The sequence below is a fragment of the Esox lucius genome, chromosome 1 (assembly GCF_011004845.1).
Source record: "Esox lucius isolate fEsoLuc1 chromosome 1, fEsoLuc1.pri, whole genome shotgun sequence".
Lineage (NCBI taxonomy): Eukaryota > Metazoa > Chordata > Actinopteri > Esociformes > Esocidae > Esox > Esox lucius.
Genome location: NC_047569.1, coordinates 750,166 through 761,446, shown reverse-complemented (window position 1 = coordinate 761,446; position 11,281 = coordinate 750,166). Strand labels below are relative to the sequence as shown.

The 11,281-nt window shown below is 40.3% G+C and overlaps 1 protein-coding gene across 1 annotated transcript; it reads left to right on the top strand.

Moving 5' to 3' along the window:
* The first annotated feature begins 7,936 nt into the window (after positions 1-7,936).
* Positions 7,937-10,918, top strand: sst1.2 (somatostatin 1, tandem duplicate 2). Its single transcript, XM_010869344.4, has 2 exons — positions 7,937-8,217; positions 10,543-10,918. Exons 1-2 carry the CDS (start codon positions 8,071-8,073, stop codon positions 10,750-10,752), a joined length of 357 nt encoding a protein of 118 aa, XP_010867646.1. The 5' UTR covers positions 7,937-8,070; the 3' UTR covers positions 10,753-10,918.
* Positions 10,919-11,281: the final 363 nt, after the last annotated feature.

Genomic DNA, 11,281 nt, shown 5'->3' with positions numbered 1-11,281 from the left:
GTCTTTCAGTATATGTTTAATTGATCAAGCATACATAGTACAAAACCCTTCTAATAAAATAGTGAATAAATAATAATAATAATAAATTAATTTTCTACAATGCGTATCAGTTCACTGTACTCAAATTGTCTCCACAGTCACCAGATCTCAATCATTCATTCATCTTCTTCCGCTTCTTCCGGGGCCGGGTCGCGGGGGCAGCAGTCTAAGCAGAGATGCCCAGACTTCCCTCTCCCCAGACACTTCCTCCAGCTCTTCCGGGGGGACACCGAGGCGTTCCCAGGCCAGCCGGGAGACATAGTCCCTCCAGCGTGTCCTAGGTCTTCCCCGGGGTCTCCTCCCGGTGGGACGGGACCGGAACACCTTCCCAGGAAGGCGTTCCGGAGGCATCCGAAACAGATGCCCAAGCCACCTCAGCTGACCCCTCTCGATGTGGAGGAGCAGCGGCTCTACTCTGAGCTCCTCCCGGGTGACCGAGCTTCTCACCCTCTCTCTAAGGGATCGCCCAGCCACCCTGCGGAGAAAGCTCATTTCGGCCGCCTGTATCCGGGATCTTGTCCTTTCGGTCATGACCCAAAGCTCATGACCATAGGTGAGAGTAGGAACGTAGATTGACCGGTAAATCGAGAGCTTCGCCTTACGGCTCAGCTCTTTCTTCACCACGACAGACCGATACATCGACTGCATTACTGCAGAAGCTGCACCGATCCGTCTGTCAATCTCCCGTTCCATCCTTCCCTCACTCGTGAACAAGATCCCTAGATACTTAAACTCCTCCACTTGAGGCAAGCACTCTCCACCAACCTGAAGTGGGCAAGCCACCCTTTTCCGACTGAGGACCATGGCCTCGGATTTGGAGATCTCAATCAATCAATCAAATTTATTTATAAAGCCCTTTTTACAACAGCATTTGTCACAAAGTGCTTTACAGAGACACCCGGCCTTAAACCCCAAGGAGCAAACAACAGTAGTGTTGAATTTCAGTGGCTAGGAAAAACTCCCTAAGAAGGCTGAATTTTAGGAAGAAACCTAGAGAGGACCCAGGCTCAGAGGGGTGACCAGTCCTCTTCTGGCTGTGCCGGGTGAGATATTAAGAGTCCAATTGGAATAATTAATACATTTCTCTGGGCTAAATCCAGAGTCTATTTGATTTTAGACTAGGTCAGAAGTATGACCAGGTGGACAAGGACAGGGACAGCAACGGGCCCCCCAAACCAGGTAATCCGCAGGTGTGGACCAGGACCTCATCTCCTAAAATTATAAACTGGAGGAAACTGAGAAAAGTTAGAAGTGCATTCCTTATATCCCCCAGAACAATAATATAGCAGCGTAACACCTTGGAACGGAGACCTCAATTCAATAGAGCAGCTTTGGGATGTGGTGGAACAGGAGACTGGCATCAACGATGTGCAGCTGACAAATTTGAAGCAACTGCATGATGCTATAATGTCAATATGGACCAAAATCTCTGAGGAATGTTTCCAGCACCTTGTTGAATCTATGCCATGAAGAAAGAAGAATGCCAAAGGGGGTCCAACCCAGTACTAGCAGGTGTATCTAATGAAATGCTGTATATTGTGTATAATGTGATAATTACATGGGCTACTCTATAACCTTTTGCAAGTGTATTTATGCCTTTTGCCAGTGTATTTAATACTAAATCTTGAGTAAACTTATTGTTTAAATGTAATTTTAAAACTGTGGATTGCGAAACCTGTGCATAAAGAGGTAATGGAAGAATTAATGTAGGCTTACAGAGATCTTAACATGAAAAATCATCTCACATCAGCCTAAACTACAAGTAACCTCTTCTATCAATTCTAGGTTTCATTGGCATTATGTGAAGAGTCAAAATAATGCACTATTCTTTCAGCTGATATTAGGCACTTTTCGCCTGTCCACATTAACAGTTTAGATGTATGCATTAAGTAATTGAAGTACTTGCGTTTTACTGATAATACACATTGTTAAAACGAATTAAGTCTTTCTATGGAATAATGTAATGTGTCATTCAGATTATGAAAATATACCATAGTGCATTCTAAAGAGGGAACAACAACATTTTATATTATATGACCTTAAATTGGTGATATAACGAGTCATATTAATATAGAGTATTAACTGCATAGTCAATTATACTTTTTTAAATGTTGGACCTAATATGCCTACGTCTGTTTGTTTTGCTGAGTGGAATTGACAAAGGGAACAATAGATAATTGTTAGTAGTCATTTGCATTTTGCATTCGGTTTCTCCAGTGCTGACTGTTTAAAAAGTAGTCTATGTAACTACCTTTCAATACCGGACTTCTACTTATCATCTATACATAGAGATTCTAAGGTATGGAAACAGTCCGAAACAGCCTTTTTCACACGGCCCAAGTTTTAAAGTGGTCGACCAGCTGAAGTTAAGTGTGGGGACAGGTGTTAAAGTAGCAGTGAAATTTGAAAATATCATTGACATTTGAAAAAGCATCCTGTATTTTGTGACTGTAATTGTCATCCACCTCCACAAGGGAGCAGTGAAGGTACAGTAAAATAAAACATTGACCCAATACTTCAGATGTAATGCAGCCTTCATTACAAATAAGCAGACAATGCAGTATTGACTAAGAAAAAACTAATAGGTATGTGAAAAAGCATATACCAATTATAAAAACTATTAAACTGATTCTAGAAATCAATGTAGCCTAATAAAAACTAATAGTAAAGACACTCCATCTAATGTTTCCTGAGGGATATCTGAGACTAATATATACTGTATAATTTATTAGCAACAGTTATGGTTTATTACATTTATTAGATTTTAACCCTGTAATTAATGAATGTTAACCACATACATACTTTTGAATGCTACATACTCATTCAAAGGCCTTTTGTTTTATTTCCCACATTGTTGAATAATCATGAAGACTTCAAAACTATGAAATATCACATATGGAATCATGTAGCAACCATAAAAGTGTTAAAGAGGCAGAATACATTTTATATTGTAGATTCTTCACCACCCTTTGCCTTGGCGACAGCTTTGCACACACTTATGGTATTTTGCACTGTCCGTTTTCCATTTTATCCTGAGTGCTCCAGTCCTGGCTGAAGAGAAACACCCCCACAGGATGCTACCACTGTCGTGCTCTGTAGGCATGGGGTTCTTTAGGTGTAAAGATGTATTGGGGTTTTGTCAGATACTGTTTTGCGTTCTAGCCAAAAATTTCATTTTTGGTCTCATCTCCAATGTACTTTTTGCAAATCTCATATGGGACTTTTTTCTTGCCACCCTCCCATAGATGCCAGATTTGTGGAGCTCTTGTGCACACATTAACCAGTCATTGCTATAAAGGCCTGAAGCTCCTTCAAAAGTAAAGAACTCAGTGTAACTTTGTAATGAAATGTATTAAACCTTTATTTCAACAAGGAACACAGTTTTTTGTACAGACAAAACAACACACAAGACACAAGACACTCAAACACAAGACAATGTACATTGCTTTAACCACAGGTGTTATTCCCTCATGTTTTTACTAGGTATTGGTCCTGGCAATGTCTGCGCTGTCCCTTAGGTGTAGTGAACAAACACAGTGGACCTGTTTTCGAAGCAACACCCTTGAAAGTACAAATCATGTATTACTCTTTAAATACAATCAGAGCATGCCTGACGTATGACTCTGGAGGACTTACGTACATCAGATAGCCTAACCCAGGGATCTACAGACCATGCAAAAGAACCCCCTACCCATCAAAACTTGTAGCTTCTTTCAAGTTTGTACTTTTGTCAGTGCACAGAAAACTTAAATCAAAAGTGACCCCTCCCTCTAAGTGGACAAGTAGACCCAAACCATGCCAAGAAAATGCCCCCAAGGCATAATGGAGCCTCCGGACCCCCTCAATGTAACGGTCAAGTGTTCAGGTTATTCTTTTAGTTTGTCACTTGTATGTGTGTTTGTATATGTATGTGTGTGTGTGTATATATATATATATATATATATATATATATATATATATATATATATATATATATATATATATATATATATATATATATATATATACAGCTCTGGAAAAAAATTAAGAGACCACTCCTAATTTTTCTTAAATCAGCATCTCTACATTTTACTTAATGATGTACTGATTAGGTGATTACCCGAACCAAATCTAATTTAACGAGGAAAAGTATAAAAACCACTGCTATGGTCATCATTATCCTCTTGCAATAGGACCAGCTGGATGGCAAAAACAGTGTAAGTAGTACCTCAAAGGTAATTACAATTTATTTTTAAACTATTCAGCATGACAAAAGAATTGAAAATAAAAGCTTTGAGTGAGGTAAAGAAGGGTTCAATTCTGGCTTTACTGGCAGAGGGATACAGTGAGCGTCAGGTTGCTTCAATCCTGAAAATTTCAAGAAAAAGGTCAAGCAACAGACATTGGGGACAACAAAACTACAGACTGGCAGAGGGGCGAAAACGACTGTCCACTGACCGAGATGACGTCAATTCATTCAAATTTCACTAAACAACCATAGGATAACATCAAGTGACCTACAAAAAGAATGGCAAATAACAGCTAGGGTAAAGTGTATGGCGAGGACGGTTAGAAACCGGCTCCTAGGGGCAGGACTGACGTTGTGCAAAGCTAGAAAAAAGCCTTTCTTCAATGAGAAGCAAAGAAGAGCCATGCAGTATGAAGCCATGAAGTATGCAAAAACCATAAGGATTGGACCGTAGAGGAATGGAGTAAGGTAATCTCTGACGAGTCAAATTTTCAGCTTTGTCCAACACCTGATTATCTAATGGTTAGATGGAGACCTGGAGAGGCCTATAAGCCACAGTGTCTCGCACCCACTGTGAAATTTGGTGGAGGATAGATGATGATCTGGGGATGCTTCAGCAAGGCTGGAATCGGGCAGATTTGTCTTTGTGAAGGACACATGAATCAAGCCAAGTACAAGGTTATCCTGGAAGAACACCTGCATCCTTCTGCTCTGACAACGTTCCCCAACTCTGAGAATAGTTTTTTCCAGCAGGACAGGCCACACAGCCAGGCCAATCAAGGTGTGGATGGAAGACCACCAGATCAAGAACCTGTCATGACCAGCCCAATCTCCAGACCAGACCCCATTGAAAACCTATGGAATTTGATCAAGAGGAAGATGGGTGTTCACAAGCCTCGAACTTGAATTTCAGTGGCATAAAGTCACCCAAACAGCGATGTTAAAGACTGTTGGAGAGCATGCCAAGACGCATGAAAGCTGTGATTAAAAATCTGGGTTATTCCATTCCACCAAATTTCGGAACTCTTCCAAAGTTAAAACATTAGTATTTTGTTGTTGAAAAAAACAATATGATTTTTTTTTCTTTGCATTATTTGAGGTCTGAAATTCTGACCTCGAAGTTGATGTGTTAGAAGCATGGAAAATGGGCAAGCGTTAGGATCTGACCCCTGTCCACTGAGGAAAGCACAGTGGACATGTAAGCATCAGAACTGGACCACGGAGCAATGGAAGAAGGTGGTCTGGTCTGATGAATCACGTTTTCTTTTACATCACGTGGATAGCTGTGTGTGTCACTTACCTGGAGAACACATGGCACAAGGATGCACTATGGGAAGGAGGCAAGCAGGCGGAGGCAGTGTGATGCTTTGGGCAATGTTCTGCTGGGAAGCCTTGGGTCCTGCCTCATAGCATTGGCCTCTTTCAGCAGGATAATGCGCCCTGCCACAAAGCAAAAATGGTTCAGGAATGGTTCGAGAAACACAACAACGAGTTCATGGTGTTGACTTGGCCTCCAAATTCCCCAGATCTCAATCCAGTCGAGCATCTGTGGGATGTGCTGGACAAACTGGTCCGATTCATGGAGGCCACAGCTCGCAACTTACAGGACTAAAAGGATCTTGGTGACAAATACCACAGCACACCTTCAGAGGTCAGGTGGAGTCCATGCCTCGATGGGTCAGGGCTGTTTTGGTGGGAAAAGGGGGACCTACACATTATTAGGCAGGTGGTCAAAATGTTATGGCTGATCGGTGTGTGTGTGTGTATACACTCACCTAAAGGATTATTAGGAACACCATACTAATACTGTGTTTGACCCCCTTTCGCCTTCAGAACTGCCTTAATTCTACGTGGCATTGATTCAACAAGGTGCTGAAAGCATTCTTTAGAAATGTTGGCCCATATTGATAGGATAGCGTCTTGCAGTTGATGGATATTTGTGGTATGCACATCCAGGGCACAAAGGTCCCGTTCCACCACATCCCAAAGATGCTCTATTGGGTTGAGATCTGGTGACTGTGGGGGCCATTTCAGTACAGTGAACTCATTGTCATGTTCAAGAAACCAATTTGAAATGATTCGAGCTTTGTGACATGGTGCAATATCCTGCTGGAAGTCGCCATCAGAGGATGGGTACATGGTGGTCATAAAGGGATGGACATGGTCAGAAACAATGCTCAGGTAGGCCGTGGCATTTAAACAATGCCCAATTGGCACTAAGGGACCTAAAGTGTGCCAGGAAAACATCCCCCACACCATTACACCACCACCACCAGCCTACACAGTGGTAACAAGGCATGATGGATCCATGTTCTCATTCTGTTTACGCCAAATTCTGACTCTACCATCTGAATGTCTCAACAGAAATCGAGACTCATCAGACCAGGTAACATTCTTCCAGTCTTCAACTGTCCAATTTTGGTGAGCTGGTGCAAATTGTAGCCTCTTTTTCCTATTTGTAGTGGAGATGAGTGGTACCCGGTGGGGTCTTCTGCTGTTGTAGCCCATCCGCCTCAAGGTTGTGCGTGTTGTGGCTTCACAAATGCTTTGCTGCATACCTCGGTTGTAACGAGTGGTTATTTCAGTCATAGTTGCTCTTCTATCAACTTGAATCAGTCGGCCCATTCTCCTCTGACCTCAACATCAACAAGGCATTTTTGCCCACAGGACTGCCGCATAATGGATGTTTTTCCCTTTTCACACCATTCTTTGTAAACCCTAGAAATGATTGTGTGTGAAAATCCCAGTAACTGAGAAGATTGTGTAATACTCAGACCGGCCCATCTGGCACCCACAACCATGCCACTCTCAAAATTGCTTAAATCACCTTTCTTTCCCATTCTGACATTCAGTTTGGAGTTCAGGAGATTGTCTTGACATGGACCACAACCCTAAATGCATTGAAGCAACTGCCATGTGATTGGTTGATTAGACAATTGCATTAATGAGAAATTGAACAGGTGTTCCTAATAATCCTTTAGGTGAGTGTATATATCTGACCATTAAGATCCATTGACACTTAAATGGTCCCAGAATACTGATAAGCATGGCCCTTACGATGTTATTACCTTGAACATATAGTATTGGTTGTATGATCCCTTAAGGCAGTAAGCTAGGCTCCTTGAAAAAATATCCTAAATTGTAGAACAAGCAAAGCTTTGTAGTTGTTTGCAGTGGGTTCCACCTAGAAACCTCAATGTAGGAAAGAACACACTTTATATGGTTATACCCACATATAAAATGTATTTGGAAGACACTCTTACATGTACAGTGTATTTACTGTACTGCTATGGCAATATCTGTCAGTAATTAATCCACCTAAAATCTATTAGAGAAATCTTTTGTTTGGGAGTGTTCAATGATGTCATCACTTAAGTTTATTATACTGCTTACACAAAAGTAACTCCTGCTTCCTGATTTTAAAGGCTTTTAGGAAGCAGAAATGTTTTGGTTGTATTTGATTTAGATTAGTGGTGTGTGCTGAATCTGAACTGCCTAATTGTTTTATTGTTGCACCTCAATCTAAAATCAATAAGTCTTAGAGAAGCTGTCTTTGTGACTAAGTAGCTGAACAAAGAGAGGAACAGAATGCAGCTAAGTGGTTTATGACGCTGCATTCCATCATCGCCAGGCAGGAAACAGTGATGAGCTGAGAGGACAGGCTACTTATAAGAGCCCAACAGAACCCCATCACCAAAACCAGGGCAACTCCATACCAACTGATCCAGATCCAGCACATCCAAATCCAGCTTGGCTTGTCTCACCACGTCTTATTTCTGAGAACTGACCTGGCTCTGTTTGAGATGAAGTTCTGCCAGATTCACTGTGTCCTGGCCCTCCTGGTTCTGACCCTGGCAATTTGCAGCCATGGAGCTGCCTCACAGCCTGATTTGGACATCCACAGCCGCCGACTCCTTCAGAGGGCCCGTGCTGCTGGAACGGCTACACAGGTAAGTAGCCTTGGCATTTGGCACTGGCACACACAGAAGAAACAAAAGGGTGTCTTATTATGGTCAACATTCAAATAAGTTCATATTTAAACCATTTGTCAAGGTAATTGCATGTGATAAACGTATTAGCTGTTTTCATTTTACTATTATAATTATATTTTAATAAATAGTTTGACTATCAAGAAGCATTTACACTTGAATACTATCCAGATACAATTGTCCCTGAGTACTTTCCGAGGTGGACAATTTCCTAATCTTTTATTGCTGTGGCTTATTGGGGGCATGATCCACTAAGGCAGTAAACTACACAACTTAAACAAAAATTTTACACAGTATTGTAGTATTTCTTACTCTTTGCAAAATATTCCATAAAGCACTTACTACACCTACTGTGACCATTATATCTACATCTACAATCTAAGTAATTTAGGAGACTATTATTCAGAGAGACTTACATAAGTGAATTAATACATTTTCAAAATGGCCTCCTGTAGGAATCAAACCCACAACCCAAGCACCATGCTCGGGAAGAATAATCTTAGTAACATTTTAAACATTCATCCTAGAACCCTCTAATCCCTGTCCTTGTATGCCTTATTACCCTTTACAATAACTTTATTTAAGACAATACATGACAATATATATGATAAGGCCTTTCTTTTATGTCCTAATTATACTCTAACACTGGTTTATAGGCCATATCAGGCCTGCAAGTCATATTATGCTTGCTTGCAAAGTGACTTGCAAAGTGTAATTTCTACTGGAATGCAACCAGAGTTAGGATCTCCAACAAGTTCTATTGAATTAATAACAGAATAATTTCACTGCTTTCTTCCAAAAACGGTTCATAGGATGTTACAGGTTCTGTGTAGAACCCTGTTCCATTTACAGAGAAGCATTGCCTCTAAAATCGGTAACAATAACGAGTGTATTGTTACACTGGTATACTGCTAGGTCTGTAACACAAGATTAAGATGGTGTGATTATCAGAATATGCTGTTGGACTTCTGTTATGTACTCTGTAATAAACAAATGTTGGATTATGTCCAAATATGTTGGCATTTGGCTAATATGGAATTCTGATGTTTATTTAAATGTATATTACCTGTTTTACTAGTATGAGAACCATAAATAGGAAAGCTGATGAATGGTAAAAATGCATTCTTTGTCAAATATAATGCTAGTGATTGCTAACTTTGTTCCTGGTGAAATTGAAGCAGGAAAAGATAGAAGCATTTCAGATAGATTACAATAATGGTAATGTTTCCTTATTAGATCAGGGAAAACTGAATTCACCGTTCATATTTCTGATCAATCTGAAATTACTTTTACATTTATTATGCAACATTTAGCAATTCCGCAATATAAATTGAATAGAGACTTAAATAATTGCTCTCCTTGGTTACGCTATACACACAGTTTATCACTGCAGATACATGTTATTACAAAAAAGAAAGTACATCATTTTAAGACTTTTTATATAGCCACCCCATTCACATGGTAATCCTTCTGATATCTGCTTCAAGCTGAAAAGTCCTCTTTGCAAATCAAGTCATCACAAGACAAAACATGGTACACAATCTGATTCCAGCCTATTGAAACAGAGTAGTGCTTTCTCCTGCCCAAACAATCTTCTGCACATCTGAACCTTACTTTGTGAATGTTACAGATATGAGTGAGAGACAGTTTGAATGGAGTGTGACTGGAGTGGCTCTTTAAACCTTGAATGCATTGCAATTTTCTATGAAGTATGCCGCAACAACAGGATGATCAAATCTGAGGAACCACATCTGTATGAGAAAGTGAATGTTTTTAGTAAAACAGTTGCAGCATATGCCACAATCACTGTGACACTATAACATATTTTTTTTGCTTAGATTGCTGACAGTCTGTCTGTGCAATGGAATAATCACAAACTAGGTACTACAGGTTTCATATTCCCAGACCAGGAAAATATTGGTTTACTGTACATCACCATTAATTAAAATGTTTGTAGAAGTTCATACATTTTAGTGAGGCCAAATCCAGTAGAAGTAAAAATGTCTCCTTTAACAAGGTTTTAAACCCTGAATACACTACAAGGTTACGTTTCATGTTGGGAAATTGATATACATTATCTGTTAGATATACTACCCCAGAGCTCACAGGTAATGTATGCATGTTTAGTCATTTAGTGAGGGTGTGTGTATATGTGTTTATAAAGTATAAATATGTGTACTGTACATATACTGTACATTACATTTTGTTTCCCTTGGCTTGTGCTGGTGTGCATAAGTGTGTGTTTTTATTAATATGAGGGCACATATGTGTTGTTTTTACGTGCAGGGTTGGAGTAGGCAAGCAGTGGAGGACATTCTATCCCAACTGTCTTTACCTGAGTCTGAGGTCCAGGAAAGCGAAGTGTCACAGGCAGGGGACAAAGAGGACCTGCGTATGGAGCTGGAGCGCTCAGTGGACAACTCCAACATCCTGCCCCCTCGCGAGCGCAAAGCTGGCTGCAAGAACTTCTACTGGAAGGGATACACTTCCTGCTGAGGGAAGACAGACCTGCCCATTTTATGATCGAATGCTGCCAGTTACATTACACCGCAGTCTTGCACCTGCCAATCAACAGTTGGCTATTCCTGCCTAATGACCTATTTTTTAAATCAACAAAATCATGTACCTGTCTAATTTATGAAATAAAGCTAAAATAATGTTATTTCAGTGCTTCATTTTTATACAATCGTGTTTGTATAATTAAAGCAAAGACTAAATTGACTTTTTAATTATTCATGGACAGATTCAATGGTAATTACAGATATAGTCAAGCTCAAACACTGATACAGACAATTAATGTTAGTGACAATCAGTGCATATAGAAATAATGTCATACAGTATAATCTCACTAAGCACTTACATTGACACTACATGGCCACGCAAACAAACAAAATGCTCTTGTTGACACAGTGTATTATAAAGTATCCATTTAGGCCAGTCACACCCACACAGAGAGCCTGGCCACATTACCATGATTACAGCTAATAAACGGCCACAAGGGATACTTCCGTCTTGTTTAATTCCC

Coding starts and splice junctions, on each gene's coding strand:
- sst1.2 (XM_010869344.4), top strand. CDS start 8,071: ATGAAGTTCTGCCAGATTCACTGTGTCCTGGCCCTCCTGGTTCTGACC. Junction 8,218..10,542: donor CTGCTGGAACGGCTACACAG/GTAAGTAGCCTT, acceptor TTTTACGTGCAG/GGTTGGAGTAGGCAAGCAGT.